Below are 22,146 nucleotides of genomic sequence, written 5' to 3' on the forward strand. Positions count from 1 at the left end.
GCATTCCTGCTGTTGACTTAGAGTCATAGAGTCAAAAAGAAGTACAGCATTGAAACAGACCCTTCGTCCAACCCGTCCATGCAGACCAGGTATCCCAACTCAATCTAGTTCCACCTGCCAGCACCCGGCCAATATCCCTCCAAACCCTTCCTATTTATATACCCATCCAGATGCCTTTTAAATGTTGCAATTGCACCAGCCTCCACCACTTCCTCTGGCAGCTCATCCCATACACGCATCCCATACATGCCCCTTAGGTCTCTTTTTTATCTTTTCCCTCTCACCCCAAACCTATGCCTGTAGTTCTGGGCTCCCTAACCCCAGGGAAAAGACTTTGTCTATTTATCATATTCATGACTCTCATGATTTTATAAATCTCTATATAAGGTCACCCCTCAGCCTCCGAGGCTCCAGGGAAAACAGCCCCAGCTTGTAAAGCCTCTCCCTATAGCTCAACTCCTCCAACCCTGGCAACATCCTTGTAAATCTTTTCTGAACCCTTTCAAGTTTCACAACATCTTTCCGATGGGAAGGAGGCCAGAATTGCATGCCATCTTCCAACAGTGGCCTAACCAATGTCCTGTACAGCTGCAACATGACCTCCCAACTCATGTACTCAATTCTCTGACCAATAAAGGAAAGCATACCAAACACCTTCTTCACTATCCTATCTACCTGCGACTCCACTTTCAAGGAGCTATGAACCTACACTCCAAGGTCTGACTTATAAGAACTTTTGGTAAAAGATCACAGTGTCATACATTGATGCAATATATTGGAACAAACCTAGATTGCTGTTAAATTCTTTATCTTTTAGAAAGGGTTGCAGGTTTTAATTCATTAATATGTAAATCCCAGAATTTCTTTCAAGTCACATTCCCAGGATAACTTAAGGCTTTATTAAACAAATAACATAAGTTCCGTGTCCATGATCCTACTTCACTAGCTTACCTAATGAAGGAGCAGCGCTCCAAAAGCTTGCATTTCCAAATAAACATGTTGGACTACAACCTGGTGTCGTGAGTTCTTTTAACTTTGTCCACCCAAGTCCAACACCGACATCTCCACATCATTCAAAATAACAGTGCAAGAAAATCATCAGAAAAAAATATCCAAATTCTCTTTCCTTATTTCACTGATTATTTGACCCTTGACCTTGCTATGCTGGTCACAGAATTATGTGCGCTATCACATTCCCACAGGCTACAAAGCCTAGTTTGTGAATCTCAGCTGGCAATTTATGGAATCCTACTGACCAAAGGACGTCATTTAGCCTACCGTGCCCTGCCTACTCTTTAAAAGAACTATCCAATTAGTCCCATCTCTTGGCTTTCCTTCTAGCCTGGCAACTCTTCTTTAACTATTTACCCAATTTCCTTTGAAAAGTTCCAGTTGAAAATGATTCTACCTCCCTTTCTGGTAGCACATTCCAGATCACATCAACTCAATCAGTACAAAATATCATTCTCACCTCCCCTACATCTTAATGAGTCTGATATTTTAATTCTCCATCCCCCTCGTCATTGATCTTCAGCCACTGGAGACATGTTCCTCTTGATGTGCTCCATGAAAACCTCTCTTAATTTTCAGCAACTCCATTCAATCTCCTCTTAATCTTTTCTGCTCAAAGGCGAATAATCCGAGTTTCTCCAGTCTTTCCACTGAACTGAAATCATTGAATTATAGGAATTTGTGACCTGTATAGTCATTTTCGGATGGAATGCCAAGTGCTGCTTTACCCACCACAGCCATCAGATAAGTTTCCAATATTGTTGGTATACCACATGGAGTGTTAATCAAAAGACAGAAATTGCAAATGCATACAAATTAACAACAGCCGCGATGCCATGAATAAGTGTTTAGGACATGGAAGCCATGACCAAATCAAAGCAAATAAGAATGCAGCATTTAAGGAGAAGTTAGACAAACACCAGGGAAGTAGGAATAGATGGAAATGCTGTTAGGATGGGATGAGACAAGTTGGTGGTATGTGAAACATCAAATCTAACAAGGACAGGTTGGGTTTAATGGCATTTTTCAATGTAATCCCAAGGTAATAAGCACTTTGCCTGCAAAAACAGCAAGCAAACCACAAAAACTCAATGTTTCACCTGTCCAGATTACCCACTCCTTCCTAGTCCACATCTTAACTTCAGTTAAACTCAAGCGAATGCAGTGGTGGCTCCTCTCTCCTGCTCTATTTCAAATACTGGAGGCAAAAAGGGAATGACACCTTTCAGAGTCTGAGGGCTTCTTAAATTTATTCAAGGGCACAGGAGCTTCGTAAAATACCGGCAATCTCCCCAGTACGTTTAACAGCTACCTATACCCTATGAACCTGTATACCATGGGTCAAAATATTGTTCCTTTATCAAGGGATCCTGTTGAGTTTTTTTTATCTTCTTTGCTTGTCAGGACTACTTTCTCATTCCCAAGAACTAAGTCGCTGGGTAATCCTATCATGTGGCAATAATACTTTTGTTGACATATATGGGGTATTTGGACTTTCAGAAATAGAATTAACATAATTACTGAGGATACTGATGAATTATCAACACCCTGTGAAACTTAAAACTACAACATAAGTAAAATATTAACTTCCTAGACATTATTTAAATTAACACAAGACAACAAGCGGATGTCAATAAAAGATTTTTTCCAAAAGAATTGACACATACTTCTGTCACTCACACATAGCCATTACCCTAAACACACTTGCTACAACTCCTCTCTCCCCGAGTCTGCGTGGGTTTCCTCTGGGTGCTCCAGTTTCCTCCCACAATCCAAAGATGTGCAGGTTGGTTGGATTGGCCATACTAAATTGTCCATAGTGTTAGGTGCATTAGTCAGAGGGAAATGGGTCTTGATGGGTTACTTTTCGGAGAGTCAGTGTGGACTGGTTGGGCCAAAGGGCTTGTTTCCACACTGTAGGGAATCTAATCTAAAAACTGGTTAGGTCATAGCCAAGGCAATTCTATTGCATATGCACAAAGCTGGGATATTTTAACAAGACAGATACAGCCTCATTAACTGGATCTCATTCAGATATTTAAAAACCTAACAATTTACAATTTCATTACACTAGGACCTCCAACATTTTCCAAGCTTAGTATCTTCTAAATGTACGCAGCCTTAAACTAGAGATTCTACATTCATTAATAAGGATTCATTACTCAATGGTTTAAAGATTTTTATGAGTACAGTTGGCTCAGTATTCTTTTATTGATGGGTTTTAAACTTTTCTCCTTTGCAGCTTCCTCCTACCATCCCCCACAGCCTCTTGCAGTCTCTTTCTTCTTCCATACCTCTCTACCCACTTCCAATCTCCATTTCCCTCCCTCACCACACCTTCCTCCTCCCTGCCTTCAAAGTCCACTTGCAGCTTCCTTCTCCCCACATCCCTCTCTGCTCCCCTTATAACCTTACTGTACCATTCTTGCAGCCCTCCCTTCTTCCGCCCCAAATACTCCAACAACTGCCTCTATCCCATGCTCTCCCCTGGATGACCACTTTCACTGGAGCCAGCAGGCAGAATTCCCAGACCAGGGAAAACCTGCATGTCCAAATCCTAAGGCCCTTTATACTGGCCATCTCCCTCACTGCCTCAGCTCTCAGCCCTAAGCCCACAGAAATTGGTTCCCAAGCTCCAGCAAAAGGCACTCTCCCTAATGACTGGCACTAAGCTGCCCCACTCCAATCACAGGCTGTTCCCCTGCAGAGGTTGCACAGGACAGCACCAGTCTGCAATTGGCTCCTCACCAGATCCTTCCCCTCCATTTATGGGAGCAAACTTTCTCAGGCAATTTGGAGACTTTGGGGTCAGATCTGCTCACTTTTATCCTGATGTTTTGAGTGTTAATATACAACATAAATACACCCCGGCAGCAAGAGCTGGTCAGAGGCTGGGAATTCTGCAGTGAATAATTCAGCGACCCAACATACCACTCCCAAGAGCCTGTCCACCATATAAGGCCCAAGTCAGAAATCCACTTGCCTGGGTGAGTATAGCTGCAATATTGGCAGGATAGCCCTGTGGTTAGCACTGCTGCGTCACAGCGCCAGGGACCCAAGTTCAATCCCGGCCTCGGGGGACTGTCTGTGTGGAATTTGCACATTTGCCTCGCTTCTGCATAGGTTTATTCTGAGTGCTATAGTTTCCTGTCACAACCCAAAGATGTGCTGGTTAGGTAGATTGGCCATGCTAAATTACCCATAGTGTCCAGGGATGTGCAGGTTAGGTGGATTGGCCATGGTAAATATAGGGCTAAGGGAATGGCATGAGGGCCAGATAGAATGCTTTTGAGAGGGTGGGGTCAAAATGGACTCGATGAGCCAAATGGCCTGCCTCCACACTGTAGGAATTCTTAGAAGCTTGACAGCAAGCCAAAGCCCTCCATTTAATCAGCATCATCTTGTCCACTACCTTCAACATGCACTCCCTCCATCTCCATTGCAAAGTGATCTTTCGACAGCAACACTCCAATTGCGTGACCTCTATCATTTAGGAGGACAGCAAGTTTCCCTCTAAATCATGTGTCACCCTGACTTGAAAATATATGGCCATCCCTTCAAGGGTTGCTGAGTCAAAGGCCTGGTACTCCCTCCCACAAGCACTGCAGGTGTGTTCCCATTACCGAAACTGCAGCGATTCATGTTGGCCGTTCACCTCCATCTTCTCAAGGGCAATAAGAGGTGAGCAATAAAAGGTGACCTTGCCAGCCAAGTTTTTTCAAAATTACAACCAACCACTAAATTATATTGCCAAACTACTAATTGTCTTAAAGATATTTATCAATAACACAAGGTTCTCAAAAGTCCATGTTTATCTGTGTACTTAAACTGTGTGGAAAATTCAGTTCTTGGCAAACTGAGAAATTCCACAAGGCAGACCTGCAATCCTTTAATTTCACGTGTAGATTATTACAGGATTGGGCTGTGCAATTTCACTGCCAGAACGCAATTGTGGGTATTTTTCACTCAGCGATTACTGAGAAGATTTGTGGTTCAGGTTGTGAGTTTGCTCGCTGAGCTAGTGGATTTGTACTCAGATGTTTCGTCACCATGCTAGACAACATCATCAGTGAGCCTCCTGTGAAGCGCTGGAGTCCTGTCCCGCTTGCTATTTAAGCGTGTTGGTCTGTTAAGGTGTGTGATATCACTTCCGGGTCTCTCTCTCTCAACGGTTGATAAATGGGGTCCAAAGCAATGTGTTTATTGATGGAGTACCAGTTTGAATGCCGGCCTTTAGGAATTCCCATGCGTATCTCTTTTTCGCCGGTCCCAAAATTGATATATTGTCCCAGAACAAGTGGTGTCCTTCTTCGTCTGTAAGTAAGGTAATTGGTGATAGTGGGTCATGTCTTTTGGTGGCCAGTTTGTGCTAGTGTATCCTGGTGTCTAGTTTTCTGCCTGGATGCATCCATCCTTGGACAGGTTAAAAAGAGACACACACAGGAATTCCTAAAGGCCTGGCATTGTAACCGGAACTCCATCAATATTACCACATCAATTTGGACCCCATTTACTAACCTGAGAGAAAGAAGGTGGGTGATATCATTTCCAGTTAACAGACCAACGCACTTAAATATCAAGAGGGATAAAACACCAGCGCTTCACTGGATGCTCACTGATGAAATGTCTAAGAACAAACCTGATAGAGCAGTGAACAAACTTACAAACTGACTTTACATTCTGACTTCACTCTGTCAGATTTGATGCTTTTTGGCCATCGCAAGCCTAGTGCACAAGATAGGGTCATTCACCTCATTTACTTCCCATGTAACAGCCAAACGTCAACATGTAGCTTACCCAACAAAGGGTTAAGTTGATCTAGATCTAATATGATCTAGTTGATAACTGTACTGTGGGGAGTACTCCATGTCCAGCCAAGATCAAGGGATCAGGGAAACAAATAAAGGCTATCAGGGAACATCTTCAAGGATATAACTCTACTTGTTTAGTGTCTAAATGAACAGTATCAGCACTTTATTTGGTGATCAATATTTCAGAAAACTCTTTTGGACCTTCCCAACATAATTGCATGCTCATGCAAACCGTTGACTAACAGTCAGAAGAAACCAAGTTGTTCTCCATTCAAGGCAAAAGGTTCTGCAAGTTCTGTTCTCATGCACTTGCCAGGTGAGGTCAGGGTTCAAAGTGAACATTGACCCTCTTGCTTTGTATGGCTACAACGTCACGTAATATATTTACACTAACTCCCTGCACCACATTGTCTGTACCTCACCCACAAGAAGTTAACATTTAGATCAAAGTCCAATGTGGTGGCTAAGTGGCAAAACACACAGAACGTTGAGAGAGTCAGCTGCTCTGTACTGATGTTATAATCAATGACTATGTAACTAAAGTACTTTGGTGGTAAAAAGCCGAGAATTGCTTGAAAAGTTTTTCATCTTGCATTCAAGAGGGCAATTCATAAGAAATAACAAAGTAAAGGCAAAATAGCTGTCACACCATGTGAGGCAAATTCAAATTGGCTGGCCAGTGGGATCCAAGTGAATGCACTGGTTAGATGATGACTGACCATTAACTGCCGAGCTTTGCTTTCAATTTAAAACAGGTTGACTGCTGTCACCAATTTTGTTGAGTTGAAACAGGCACAGTAATTGCATATTCTTTTCTCTGCTGGCAAAGAACTGGTCCCTTTGCATTAGTGTAAGTAGTTTCTAGAATCCATAAGTACGCCACACCGCAAGCCTGACTGACAATGCTAATTCAGTTGTCAGCAGGACTCTTTGCACACTCTTTGCACACTCAGCAAACGGTGTCCACTTGAGGAATCACATCTAATGTTGGACACAGTGTTCTGAGTTTTGCAAGTACAGGCTGATTCTGTATGGTCAATGTATTGCCTACTGTAAACAGCTGAAAGATACACTGTTTTCCAAGATCTGCTAGCCTTTGGGAATCAAAGAGCGCCATGCTGGAAAAGCACAGCCAGTCAGGCAGCATCCAAGCAGGAGGAGAGTCGACGTTTCAGGTATAAGCCCTTCATCAGGGCTGAGGCCTATAGGCTTACGGGGCTGAGAGATAAATGGGATGGGGGGTGGGGCTGGGGGGGAAGGCAGCTGGGAATGCAATAGGTAGATGAAGGTGAGAGACAAGGTGATAGTTTGAAGAGGAGGGTGGAGCAGATAGGTGGAAAGGAAGATAGACAGGTAGGACCATTCAAGAGGACAGCACCAAGTTGGAAGGTTGGGACTGGGATAAGGGGGGGGGGGGGGGAAAGAATGGGGAACCTGGTGAAATCCTAAGAGGGCAGTGCCCTGCCTAAGAGGGTAACCTTTGAAAACGCTTGCAAAATTCAAAACATTGCCCAACGTTATATGTGATTTTATTGCAGGATTGTTTAGCAAATGTTATCTGGAGTGTAGCGTGCAAGTAATTACACTGATAATCAATTTAGAACTGTCAGTTGGGTCTACTTTGTGGTGCGTTTGCATATATTGAAAGTGATATATGTAAATACACAGGGCCCAGTTCTTTCCAGCTATGAAGAATATGTACACACACTGCATCGGCTTCAACTCAACAAAATGGTGACAGTCAATCTTTGGTTAATTTCTCAGGACAATGCTTTGGCCAACCTGTCTAGTTTAAAACTTTGTATGAAACTTGGCAGTTGGCTGTCAGTGATCATTAACTGGTACATTCTTCAACACCTCTCCATATCAGAGTCCACCTGCCAAATGGTCAGCACAACTGTCATACAGTATAAACACTGTACTGTATTTCTTGAAATCTGTCCTAATGGATACATAGTGTACACGATGGGTTTTTTTGACCAAGCTCCTGGAGGATCCAATCACAGTCTATTCTAGACTGGCTACCGTGCAATGAGAAAGGATCATGAACAATCTTGTGCAGATGCTTAGAGAAAAGCAAACACACTATGACAGAATTCCTCATGAAGATGGAGAGTGAAGGAGTCAAATCCAAAACTCAGGCCCTGAATCTAAAGAAAGGGTACTATAAGGCTATGAAAATTGGATTGGCAACGATGGATCAGAGAACGTTACTCAAGGGGTTGACAGTGGATAGGCAATGGTTCATATTTCAAAGAACGTGAGCATGATTTACAACAAATATTCTTCCTTGTTTGGTGCAAAAATGTTCTTTAAAACAGGAATAATGCCTCAAACATGGTTTATCGAAAGAAATTAGAAATAGTATGATTCAAAGAGAAGACACATGAAATTGTCAGAAAAAGCAGCAAACCTAAGGATTGGAAACACATTATAATTCAGCAAAAGAGAATAAAAAGGTTAATTGAGAGAAAGAAAACGCAGCGTACGAGGATAAAATTGCTGGAAACAAGTATCCACATTACATGAAGAGAAAAAGATTAGCAAAGAGAAATCTAGGCCCCTTGCAGTCACAAGCAACAGAAATTAAACAGGGAATGAAAAATGGCAGAAGAATTGAACATGTTCTTTGGTTCTGTCGTCACAGAAGAAGGCACAAGTAACCCCCCACAAATGTTACTGCACCAATGGTCTATTAAAAGGGCAGAACTGGAGGAAATCAGAATGGTAAGAAAATGGGTGCTGTGGAAATTAAAGAGGTTAAATGCTGACAAATTACCAGACACTGCTAAGCCAGTTTCCCAGGGTACTAAAACAGCAGCCTTGGAAATATTCCAAAATTCTACAGACCCTGGAGCAGTTCTTACAGATTTGAGGGTGACAAATGTAGACTTACTATTTAGAAGAGTGAGGGAGAGAGAAAATAAAAGAGAATTTTACAAGCCAGTAGTGAGGAAAACGCTCGGGTTTATAATCAAAGACATGAAAACAGAATGTTTGGAAAGCCATAACAGGATAGGACAAAGCCAGTATGGGTATTTGAAAGGCAGATCATGATCAACAAATATGCTGGGAGTTTTTTGAATCTGTAACTACTAGAATACATATGGAGAGTCAGTGGATGTGGTGTATTTGGATTTTTTTTTAGATTAGATTACTTACAGTGTGGAAACAGGTCCTTCGGCCCAACAAGTCCACACCGCCCCGCCGAAGCGCAACCCACCCATACCCATACATTTACCCCTTACCTAACACTACGGGCAATTTACCCATGGCCAATTCACCTGACCTGCACATCTTTCGGATTGTGGGAGGAAACCGGAGCGCCCGGAGGAAACCCACGCAGACACGAGGAGAACGTGCAAACTCCACACAGTCAGTCGCCTGGGGTGGGAATTGAACCCGGGTCTCTGAAGGCTTTTGACAAAGTCCCTCATGAGAGGTTACTGGGCAAAATTAAAACACACGGGATGGGGTAATATATTTGCACAGATTGAGAATTGATTGACAAATAGGAACGAGTGTGGGAATAAATGGGTCTTGTCTCTTTAATCTGCCCTCCTACCTCTTTACAGGTCCTGGCATCACATTTAGTGAGATAACTCTCCTGAAAAGTACCTTTTAATATCTTCCAATGTCAAAGGCACAATATAAATCCAAGTTACTATTGTAATACTATGTGGTAAACACCCATGGCAGAGCTTCCCAAAGTGGGGCTCAGAACTCAAGTGGGGTTGCAAGCTGAAATGTTAGGGTTCTGTCCTCCTTCCCTACCTCACAATACTCACCGAGGGGCCATGATGCCTTTCAAACATCAAAGTGGGGTCACAGCGGGAAAAGGGTTTGGGAAACAGTGACCTAGAGTGCCAAGTAAAGTTTTAGGACTTTACTTGCATTGCAAGCAGTTCAAGCAAAATTAACTTGACAGCTTCCTAAGATGAGAGAATAGTCTGACTAGTGGAAGTTGAGCAGGTTGCACCTAAACTAATTGAAATTTGGATGAATGAGTGGTGACCTCACTAAAACACGTGATTTGATGGTATACTGACAATTAATATCAAAATGGACAGTAAGAGCTCCTTAGGGTCATACAACACGGTGCAATTAGTCCATGCTGAAGATAATCCCAAACTAACCTAGTCCCATTTGCCTGATCCTGGCCCATATCCCTCCTAACCTTTCCTATTCATGTACTTATCCAAATGTCTTTTAAATGCTGTAATTGTACCCACATCCACCACTTCCTCAGGACGTTCATTCCACATGTGAACCACTCTCTGTGTAAAAGAATTTGCCTCCCATGACTTTCTTAAAATTTATCTTCTCTCACCTTAAAAATGTGTCCCATAGTCTTGAAATCCCCTATCACAGGGAAAAAAACAGCTCACACTAACTATCAATACTTCTCATTATTTTATAAACTTCTATCAGGTCATCTCTCAACCTCCTATGCTCCAGTGAAAGAAGTCCCATCCTTTCTTTATAACTCAAACTTTCCATAGCTGGCAACATTGCGGTAAATCTTTTCTGAACCCTTGCCAGCTTAACAATATCCTTCTTATAACTGGGTGACCAGAATTGGACACAGTATTCCAGAAGAGGCCTCACCAATGTCCAGTACAACCTCAATATGACTTCCCAACTCCTCTACTCAAAGGACAGAGCAATGAAGGCAAGTCTTTTTAACCACCCTGTCTATAAGTGACAAATTTCAAAGAAGTCCTAGGTCCCTCTGTTCTACAACACTACCCAAGGCCTTACCATTAACTGTTTAAGCCTACCCTCATTTCTTGTACCAAAATGCAATTCCTCGCATTTATCCAGATTGAACTGGATTTTTCAGCCCATTAACCCATTTGATCAAGATACCTTTGCAACATGAGAAAATCTTCTTTACCGTCGATTATGTCCTTCTTGACAAGATAACTCAAAGTGAACAGACACCTTAAAGAACAAGGCTCATGAAATACTAATGCTCAACCAATAAGTGGCAGAGGCGTTGAACGAGAACTTTATATGATACTTCACAGTCAAGGACACCAATAACATTCCAAAAATACTAAATGGGCGAGAGATTAAAGGGAAAGGGAAATAAACAGAATAACTAGTTTGCAATTTCTCTCCGTGTCTGCATGGGTTTCCTCCAGGTGCTCCGGTTTCCTCCCACAATCCAAAGATGTGCAGGTTAGGTGAAATGGCCATGCTAAATTGCCCATAGTGTTAGGTGCATTCGTCAGTGGTAAATGTAGGGGAATGGGTTGCTCTTTGGAGGGTCAGTGTGGACTTGTTGGGCTGAAGGGCCTGTTTCCACACTGTAGGGAATCTAATCTAATCTAATCAAAAGTACAAAAGAAAGTAATGGGGTTAAGGCTGAATAATGCCCTGGATCTGATGGACTGCATTCTAGGATATTAAAGGAAGCAGCTCCTGAGATAGCAGGTACCCTGGTCGTAATAGTCCAAGAATCTTTGAATTCTTTAAAAGTGCCAAAAGATCGAAAACACCATTACTCAAAAAAAGGAATGAGACCAAAATCAGGTAAGTATAGGCCAGTCAGCTTTACATTTGTGATTGGGAAAATGTTAGTCTATTATAAAGAATGAAATTGCAGGGCAGAAATACATAATGTAATCAGGCAGGGTCAGCAGGGATTCATGAAGGCGAAATCATGCCTGACAAGCTTACTCAAATTCTTTAATGAGGTAACAAGTAAGATTCATAAAAGGGAAAGGTGGTGATCTATATGGATTTCCAAAAGGCATATGATACATTACTGCACGTAAGGCTACTTACGATAAGGGCCCATGGCACTGATGTAGTATATTAGCATGGATAAAGGATCAGTGAACTTACAGAAAACAGAGTTGGGATCAGGGGAGCATTTTCAGGATGGCAACTTGTAACTAAAGGAGTGCCAGAGCGATCAGTGCTGGGCCCACAAATATTTACAATTTATTCATGACTTGGATAAGTGAAGTGACTGTCCAATCACCAAAGTTGCCTTTCCAACTACTTTATCTGCAAGTGTAGAAGATGACATAGTCTACAGGGTCATTTAGAAAAATTAGGTGAATGGGCAAAAACTTAGATCGATTGTAACGTGGGAAAATGTGCATTTTACTGGGACAGGAGAACTCAAAAGACTGTAAAAAGCTACAGACCAGAGGGATTTGTCAGCTCTTATCCATAAGTCAAGAAAAACTATAAAGTTAGTTCACCAGATAATAGAGAAAGCAAATTAAATGTTAGAATTTATTTCAAAGAGAATGGAATATAACATACTGAAGTCTTGCATATGCTATACAATGCACTGGTCAGACAACAACAACAATATTGTGAAGTTCTGGTCCCTTTATCTAAAGATAGATATACTGGCACTGGAGGTTGTCCAGAGAAGGTTCATGGGGTTGACTTAGGAATGAAAGGATTTTCTGAGGAGAGGATGAGTAGGTTGGGCCTGTACTCGCTGCAGTCTAGAAAACTGAGAAGTGAACTCATTTAAACTAATAAAGTTCTTTTAGGGCTTGACAGGGCAGACATTGAGAGGTTTGATTATCCCCTCCCCTCACCACCACATGGGAGAGTCTAGGACCAGGGGGCATAATCGCCATGTAATGGTCCATATATTTAAGATCCAGATGAGAGATAATTTCTTCTCTCAGAGGAGAGTGAATCTGTGGAATTCTTTACTGTAGCGGGCTACACATAGCGAAGAGGCTGGGTCATGAATTATATTCAAGGCTGATTTAGACAGGTTTTTAATCAGTAAGGGAAGCTAGGGTCATGAGAAATGTAGGAAAATAGAGTATTATCAGACCAGCCATGATCTCATAGAATAGCATAGCGAACTCAATGGGCTGAATGGCCTACTTCAGCTCCTGCCTCTAATGGTCTTATCCCGAGTGCTTTGACAGGGTTGATGTTCAGCAGATGTTTCCTCTTGGGAAAATCTGAAACCAGGGGGTACAGTTTTTGGAATAAGTGATTTCACATTTAAGACAAAGGAAGAATTTCTTCTTTAGTGTTAAAAATCACAATCCCAGGTTATAGTTCAGCAGGTTTATTAGGAAGTAAAAGTTTTTGGAGCGCTGCTCCTTCATCAGTGCTGTTAGTGTTTTGAATTCTGTTCCATAAAAAGCAGTGGAGGCTGGGTGACTGAATGTACTCAAGGATGTTTGATAGACAAGTGTTAGGGAGATTGGTTAAGGTCACCATCAGATCAGCTGTGATTTACTGTACAGGAGAGGGACAAAATGGTCTTTTCCTTATGATTTTACATTCATTCCTTGCTCAGAGGAGGGTGTTAAAAAGAAATTAGATCAGAGCGGTGCTGGAAAAGCACAGCAGGTCAGGCAGCATCCGAGGAGCAGGAAAATCGACATTTTGGGCAAAAGCAGCCCACTTCTGATGAAGGGCTTTTGCCCGAAACGTCGATTTTCCTGGTCCTCAGATGCTGCCTGACCTGCTGTGTTTTTCCAGCACCACTCTAATCTAAACTCTGGTTTCCAGCATCTGCGGTACTCACTTTTGCCCTGTTAAAAAGAAATATTAAAGAATAGCAAGAAAAAATATGTAAACAGAACATGGCACATGTACACACACTTGTGACTGAGAAAGAAGAGAATCAAAGCAGTTTGATGGTGAAGGAAAGTAACCACAAAATGAAGGTGGACTTGTGCTAACAATTAAAAATTGGAATGACAGCTGGCCAGGAAGTGGGATTTCCTTGAATGGTATTTACTTTAATCTCAGACTTCAAATTATGTGGAGTCTCAGAACAAATGGCTCAGGGCTCAGAGGCACTAAATCTCCCAGGACCCCTCTTCTGGAAATCTGAACTGAGCCTCCCAAATCAATCCATAGAGAATTACTGCCCACGACACATGCTTGGCAATGTTAACCTGAAATGAAGGGGTTAAGGGTGAAATCTTGCGATGGAGAGAAGTGGGGGCATGGGGGCGGGTAATGGGCAGGCAAAACTCCTGACGCAGTAGTTTGGGAGCAATTCGCATACCGATCATTTTAGGAGTGGAACACATTAATGAGTGAGGCCATGGGACACAGCAGGATTGTGTGAACAACCTGCAATAAATAATATACACAGGAATTAGGAGGAGTATGCCATTAAGCCCATCAAGCCTAATTTCAGAAGTCAATAAATCATGGGTGATCTTATCCCCAAATTCCTGCCTGCCCCTACTATAACCTTTGACTGTCTTGTCAATCAAGAAGACAGCCTTGAACATATTGAAGGACTCAGTTTCCATTGCTCTTTGGAGAACTGAGTAGCCCAGACTACAACCCTGAGGACTAAAGAAATCATTACTTGAATTTAAGTGGAACAAATGGTGGTGGAAGCAGATTAAACTGCATCTTTCAAAATGGAATTAGATAAATACTTGAAAAAAATAAAAGGGGGGAAGAAAGGGTTTCAGTCAGACAGCTCTTTCACAGCTGGTACAGGGGCGATGGCCCTATGCTGCCAATATCTGATGGCACTGCCATCTTCTCTCTCTCTCTTCCCAAAGCAACCTCCACTGGGACTACAGGAAAGCAAAGACAGAGTGTGATGCACAAGAGTTGAAACTTTATTGCTGGAACAGCACAGCAGGTCAGGCAGCATCCAGGGAACAGGAGATTCGACGTTTTGGGCACAGGCCCTTCTTCAGGAATGAGCAGAGAGTGTTCAGCAGGAGAAGATAAAAGGTAGGGAGGAGGGACTTGGAGGAGGGGAGTTGGAAATGTGATAGGTGGAAAGAGGTCAAGGTGAGGGTGATAGGTCGGAGTAGGATGGAGGCGGAGAGGTCAAGAAGAAGACTGCAGGTCAGGAAGGCGGTGCCGGGCTGGAAGGATCCGGCTGAGACAAGGTGGGGGGAGGGGGGATGAAGAAACTGGTGAAGTCCAAGTTCATCCCCTGCGGTTGGAGGGTTCCCAGTCGGAAGATAAGACGCTCCTCCTCCGACCGTCGGGTTGTTGTGGTTTGGCGGTGGATGAGTCCAATGACCTGCATATCCTCGGTGGAGTGGGAGGGGGAGTTGAAATGCTGTGCCACAGGTTGGTTGGGTTGGTTCGTCCGGGTGGCCCAGAGGTGCTCTCTGAATCGCTCCGCAAGTAGGCGGCCTGTCTCCCCAATATAGAGGAGGCCACACCGGCTGCAGCGGATGCAGTAGATGATGTGGGTGGAGGTGCAGGTGAATCTGTGGCGGATATGGAAGTTTCCCTTGGGGCCTTGGAGAGAAGTGAGGGGGGAGGTGTGGGCGCACGTGTTGCACCTCCTGCGGTTGCAAGGGAAGGTGCCGGGAGTGGTGGTTGGGTCGGTGGGGGGTGTGGATCTGACAAGGGAGTCGCGGAGGGAGTGGTCTCTACGGAAAGCTGATAGGGGAGGGGAGGGAAATATATCCTTGGTGCTGGGGTCTGTTTGGAGGTGGCGGAAGTGACGGCGGATGATGCGCTGCACATGGAGATTGGTGGGGTGGTAGGTGAGGACCAGTGGGGTTCTGTCCTGGTGGCGGTTGGAGGGGCGGGGCTCAAGGGCGGAGGAGCGGGAAGTGGAGGAGATGCGGTGGAGGGCACCGTCGACCACGTCGGGGGGGAAATTGCGGTCCTTGAAGAAGGAGGCCATCTGTGTTGTACGTATTTTGAACTGGTCCTCCTGGGAGCAGATGCGGCGGAGACGAAGGAATTGGGAGAATGGGATGGCGTTTTTACAGGGGGCAGGATGGGAGGAGGTGTAGTCCAGGTAGCTGTGGGAGTCGGTAGGTTTGTAGTAGATGTCCGTGTTGATTCGGTCGCCTGAGATAGAAACAGAAAGGTCTAGGAAGGGGAGGGAGGAGTCCGAGACTGTCCAGGTGAATTTGAGGTCGGGGTGGAAGGTGTTAGTGTAGTGGATGAACTGTTCAACCTCCTCGTGGGAGCACGAGGTAGCGCCGATACAGTCATCAATGTAGCGAAGAAAAAGATGGGGGGTGGGGCCAGTGTAGTTGCGGAAGATGGATTGTTCCACATACCCTACGAAGAGGCAGGCATAGCTGGGGCCCATGCGGGTGCCCATGGCTACTCCTTTTGTTTGGAGAAAGTGGGAGGATTGGAAAGAAAAGTTGTTCAGGGTGAGGACCAGTTCGGTCAGTCGAAGGAGGGTGTCGGTGGAAGGGTACTGGGTGGTACGGCGGGAAAGGAAGAAGCGGAGTGCTTTGAGTCCTTCGTGATGGGGGATGGAGGTGTACAGGGACTGGATGTCCATGGTGAAGATGAGGCGTTGGGGACCGGGGAAGCGGAAATCCTGGAGGAGGTGGAGGGCGTGGGTGGTGTCACGAACGTAGGTGGGGAGTTCTTGGACTAATGGGGACAGGACCGTGTCGAGGTATGCCGAGATGAGTTCGGTTGGGCAGGAGCAGGCTGAGACGATGGGTCGTCCGGGGCAGTCAGGTTTGTGGATTTTGGGCAGGAGGTAGAAACGGGCGGTGCGGGGTTGTGGGACTATGAGGTTGGAGGCGGTGGATGGGAGGTCCCCTGAGGTGATGAGGTTATGGACGGTCTGGGAGATGATGGTTTGGTGGTGGGGGGTGGGGTCATGGTCAAGGGGACGGTAGGAGGAGGTATCTGCGAGCTGGCGTTTGGCCTCAGCGGTGTAAAGGTCAGTGCGCCAAACTACTACTGCGCCTCCCTTGTCAGCTGGTTTGATGGTGAGGTTGGGGTTGGATCAATTTCTTAACAGCACGCTGAGTGAAAAGACTCACTCATTTTTATCCGCAAATACTTTTTTATTAAAACTAAAATGTATTCATACAGAACCTTTTACAACCTTGACATCTCTGACAGTGCTATGCTCTCTTGGTACTGTACTGGGAATGTCAGCTTGGATTTTGAGCTCTCATTGTTAAAGGGGAACTTCACCTCATAACTTTCTCATTCACAGCAAACGGTGCTACTCACTCAGTCACAAGCAAACATTAAATTGATTTCAAAAAAACTATTTCGAACATTGCAAGGTCATATCAGAATGCAACAGCAATTTGAGAACATACAGAGTGTGGTGTGTGTATGGAATGAGCTGACAGAGGTGGTGGTGAAGGTAGGTACAATTACAACAATTAAAAGGCATCCCATCTGAATAGGAAGCGTTTCGAGGGATATGGGCCAAATGTTGGCAAGTGGGACTATGTTAATTTAGGATATCTGGTCAGCATGGACGCGTTGGAATGAAGGGTCTGTTTCTGTGATGTTCAACTCTATGACCCTGTAACAGGAGCATTGGCATTAAATGCTCAGTCGCATTCGAACACTGCTTATTACTCCCAATGTTACACTGTGCCTCAACCTAAGAACTCCCAATAAATGTATCTCCAGTGCCTCATTTGTCCACTTCCAATTAAACAAGCTCTCCTTAGGGTATCCTGTTTCCTGACTCTCCACAATGTTTCAGACAGCAGCCTGCCTTATAATGTAGAAAGCAGACACAGCCCCTACCTAACTGGTTTTAATCAACACCCACTTCTCTCCTGCACATTACAGCAAGAATGAATAGCTTTTGTCTCGCCAGAGGCTGAAGACTACATTGCAGTGACCTCTCACTGTTGTGATTTCAATTAGTTCCACATTGCAAGGTAAAAGATTGTCATCAAATCTTACTCATAAAACAGTATGTCCAGATTCAACTGGAAACAGTTATGCATTTCCACTCTGATGCACTCCTTCATGTTGTAATGGCAGGCATTGCTTCAAATTATTAACGTTTTTAAGGCACAAAAAACCCAGTTAAAAAAAAGCTCAAACCCAATTCAGTCAACAAACCCACACTTAAAACACAGTCTTTAAAGTAGGAAGTGTTTCACAGGAGAATTATTAAACAAAAAAAAAACTTGCCAAACGAGCCAAGTAGAGAGATAAAAAGAAATAGAAAGTCCAAGTATTGCACTGCATCTGATTTAAGGAGGATTTGTGAGGAGGTGAGAAAGAAAGACAGAGAAAGAGAGAGAAAGAGAGAGAGAGAGAGAGAGAGAAAAAGAGAGAGAGAGAGAGAGAGAGAGGGAGGCGCAAATAGTCAGGGAGGGAACTCTACAGCTGAGAGCTTAGGAAGCTGAATGCACAGCCACCAATAGGGCAGCGATGAAAAGCAGAGATTGCACAGAAGCAGAGAGATCTCAGGAGGGTTGTGTTGGCCTGAAGGAGGTTCCAGAAATGGGGAGGGGCAGGGCCCATGGAGAGATTTCAAAACAAAGAATTTGAGATCAGAGTTCTTAACGCATCAGGAATCCATTGTCAAAAGCTTTTGTGAGCAACAGCATTTCATTTCTGTAATACAACATAAACCAAATCTGATATGCATCCATTAGAACAGAGGTAAAGGCAACAATTAAATCTATAAGACAAAGGAACAGATGTAAGCCATTTGGCCCATCAAGTATGACCATAACAAATAGGAACAGGAGTAGGCCTTTCAGTCCTTTGAGCCTGCTCCACCACTGACCCGACACTCCTCACATCCACTTTTCTGCTTTTTCGCTGGAACCCACAATTCCCATGCAGTTCAAGACTGTAACCTAGCCTTAAATATACAAAAGGACTCTGCACTCACAACTCTCTGGCAAAGGGTTCCACAGACTCTCAACCCTCAGGGAAGAAATTCCTCATCTTAAATTAGTATCCTTTAATTCTGGGAATATGCCTCCCGGTCCTCGACTCTCCCACGAGGGAAATCATCCTCTCAGCTCCACAGTAATGGGATTGCTCTTTACCTCCCTCTGAAATGGCCCAACAAACAATTCAGTTCAAGGGCAGTTAGGGAACAGTCAACAAGTGCTGGCATTGCCAATGGCCCCCCACATTTCGGGAAAGAATAAAATTAAAATGGAACATAGAATGGGGAAAGGACAGACTCAACTAGCAAATCAGATGATTTGCTGATAGGTACAGTACCTTCCAGGATCACAAATCTATCAGAATGCTGCAAAAGATAAGCAGCTCTAACTAGAAGCTGCATTTCTGTGCTACATAATTACTTAATGGGTCTCACAATGAGTCGTCAATCCTTCAGGGTTGTCCAGGAGTCTTCTGGAATTAACAATCAACTCTCCAGGACACCTGTACATGAAAAACCAAGGAGGAAAATCCCCAAGTTTTTAAAAGCAGCAGCATTTCTTTCAGTTTTTTTTAAACATGTTTGCGCTTGCCACCCTACTCAGCACAGGGGCCACTTGACTGGCAGCTCTTCCCTCCACCCTCTCCAAAATTGTCCTAATCAGGAAACTTTTGAGGATGGACCCAGAGTGCATCCGATGACAGCAGTGTTTAGAAGGTGCTAGCTTTTGTAATGAAATGCTCTAGAAACTGGCCAAGTACAGTTGGTGACACTAGTCAATCATAGCAGCCAAAGCCAACATTCCGTTAAACCGCACTGGTACACGGCAATCTGAGGCACACTGCACAGGGGGTTAAAACAGGCCTCACCCAGCATTGTCTGTTTAGGGAACGTATGCATGGCATGTGACAATCATACTGTTTTGAGCCCATCAGTTGTAGAGTTAGGGAAAATTAGAGGGATCATTGACCACACCTATATAAACTTGCTGTACCTATGGACGTATAAAATGTCTGCCACATCTTAAAACACCTTATACAACATTACGGCATCATTGCCAGTCAAACTGTAAAACCTTTGGGAGCTTTGATTCACTTTGAAGATCAGCCTTGCCTTGTACCACTCAGTAAGGAATGAGTGTTGCCAATGCAGAGGGGTTAATGTATCTAGAAAATGGAGGAGGCCATCTAGCCTTTCAAATCTATTCCACTATTTGATCCACCTTCCACCTCAACTCCACCTTCCTGTACCACATCCACAATCCTAGCCCCCTACATATCCAAAACATTTATTGATCTTTGTCTTAAACATGTTCGATAACTAATTATCCATAGTTTTCCAAATGGAGAAGAGTCTCCTCACTCCAGTGCTAAAAACAGACAAGCCTTATCGTGAGACTCTGACCCTAGTTTTAGATTCCAGCCAGGACAAACATTTTCCCAGGAATGTCAAGCCCCTTAAGTACTTGATATGTTTCAATGAGATCAGCTCTCATTTTTCTAAACTCAAGTGAATTTAACCCTATTCTATTCAATCTTTCTGCATGACACAACGTTCCTATTTGTTGGATAGTTGTAATCACTGAAATAAACCAGTTAATGCATTTTATTAAAAAAGGCAAGGTGAGAAATGTTAGTAATTTTGCAGACAGACAGTTCTATCACATTCATAACCAGCCCTTTCTCACTCCAAAAACATCAGGACACCTTTTAAGGCTGCCTGTACTCTTTGTTTCACTTGCTTTCTCTGGAAAATTCCTGCATACCTGAAGAATGAGTTGGATGGAAAAGTTCGGGCTGACCTCTTGTTTACTGCCCAACACAGCAACAGTACAACCTCTGCAGATTGATACACTGCCATGCTTGGCCCAGTGAATAACACTGCAACCTTGCAAGTCAGAAGACAGTCCAAGTCCCATTCTAGAATTTGAGCACAAATGTATATACTGACACTACCACTGTGGTACAGAGTCACAGAAGCCATCTTTTGGATAAGATGATATTTCAAAGTCTGTCTGCTCTCTCAAACAGATGTACAACATCATGTGGAATGAGGAACAAAAGGAATTAATCCTGACAGCCTGGTCAATATTTATTTCTCAAATCTATATCATCTTTATAAAAAAAAATTTGGTCATTATTTCATAGTGGCATGTGGCAGTTTGTTGTGCACTGTCATGATGTAAAGCACTTTGGCGTCATTCACGTGGATCAGACTTCCCATAGGAATGCAAGCCTCCCTTGCTCTTTTGCTAATGGAGCCAGGGCCATGTTCACTATTTGCTTGAGAGCAGCTATGCGCATGTAGATTATGCACAGTTATCCAATTTGTACTTCAATGCTTCCGCCTGATCAGCTTTTAATTCAGAAGGTTGTGGTCAGAAGGTTCATCCCAGTCCTTGAGCACAGCAGCAAATGCCGATGCTCCAGTGCAGCACCGAGGGAGTATAACAGCCCTCATCCAAATATCGCTTCTTGACAATGGTCTTTCTTGAATCTATTTCGAGGTCATGACAACTGACCTTGGTTAATCTCTCATTTTACATTTGCAGATGATGCAAGAAAGCTACAATTGCATAATTAACTTTTTCTTTATCTCCCACTGTTAATTGTTTCTATTTGACGGGAATGGTGCAGCTCCAACAACACTTAATATCAATTCCATCCCGGACAAAGCTGCCTGCTTGATTGACACAACATCCACTCCTTTCATCAACAACACCCAAGCAGCACTGTATGCGCCATCTAGATGATTCATTTACATTAAAGGTTCCTCCTACAGTACCTTCTAAACCTGCAACCTCAGCCAACTAGGAGCACAAAGGCTGCAGAGAAAACAGAACCACTTGCACATTCTCTTTCAAGTATCATACCATCCTGACTTGGAACTATATCATCAGTGTTTCAGCGTTGCTGGGTCAAATTCCCTGAAGTTCCTCCAGTACAGCACTGTGGGTGGTGCGTCTGTACACCACAGGGACTCCAGCTGTTCAAGGCACTCTAGGTGAAGATTACATTCCAAGAACAAACACCAAAACGGGTGTGACAACATGGTCGCAATTTAAAAATCAGACAGCAGAACAATTGCACACTCCACAAATACAGACATACTCTGTCACAAATACTCAAAGCAAAACCAACTCATACTCATGTTGACTGAAGGGAGCAAATAAGAAAGTAATGATAGAAGCAGCATTTATCTTCTTGCTTTCAAATCTTTGAAAAGTTCAACAACACGTTTTAGATGACACATCATCATGAACAGCACGTGCACTCAGGTTATGAGCAGAAACTGGACAGTCAGTTCAGTTCATCCAAGCTGGGAATAAGCGATCAGTTGCAATGTCACTGGTGATAAACTGCAAAAGTCAAGCCGTTCCACAAACACCACCAAGTAATATGAAGTACACGAGAAATAGCTGTTGCCTTTTGGTACAGAGTCTGGGAAGGGGAGGGGAGGAGGAGAATTCCAATCCTACAGAATCTCTTTTTGGATTTATTGAAAAAGGAATCTTACCGGAACCTCATACACTTCCTGCGTGTCATCCAGCAGAAGGACTTTGATGGGGATAAGCTTGCCTGAGGGAGAGTTGGGTGCTTTCTGACCAGGTTCCAAGGTGCTAATCCCAGTGTTCTCCTGTCCTCCCAACCTGGCTCCAGGACTTGGAGGTGAATGATGTGTCAGCTCTACATCCGCCATAGTTAGACTAACAGCTGTCTGCCTGGAAAAGAAACAGAATAATCGAAA

General features: G+C 43.7%; 1 protein-coding gene across 2 annotated transcripts in view; it reads right to left on the bottom strand.

Moving 5' to 3' along the window:
- The window catches only part of LOC122550504 (FERM, ARHGEF and pleckstrin domain-containing protein 1-like), a 317,640-nt gene that overhangs the window by 263,745 nt on the left and 31,749 nt on the right, over positions 1–22,146 (bottom strand). For both annotated transcript variants that reach the window (XM_043691327.2, XM_043691326.2), the window contains exon 2: positions 21,916–22,120. In XM_043691327.2, coding sequence (XP_043547262.1) covers positions 21,916–22,098 — 183 coding nt within the window. In that variant the 5' untranslated portion in view covers positions 22,099–22,120. The remainder of the gene's footprint in view (positions 1–21,915; positions 22,121–22,146) is intronic.

Source organism: Chiloscyllium plagiosum, unplaced genomic scaffold, assembly GCF_037043375.1.
Source record: "Chiloscyllium plagiosum isolate Xiang-an unplaced genomic scaffold, Cpla_swu_hap1 HiC_scaffold_6, whole genome shotgun sequence".
Taxonomy (NCBI): domain Eukaryota; kingdom Metazoa; phylum Chordata; class Chondrichthyes; order Orectolobiformes; family Hemiscylliidae; genus Chiloscyllium; species Chiloscyllium plagiosum.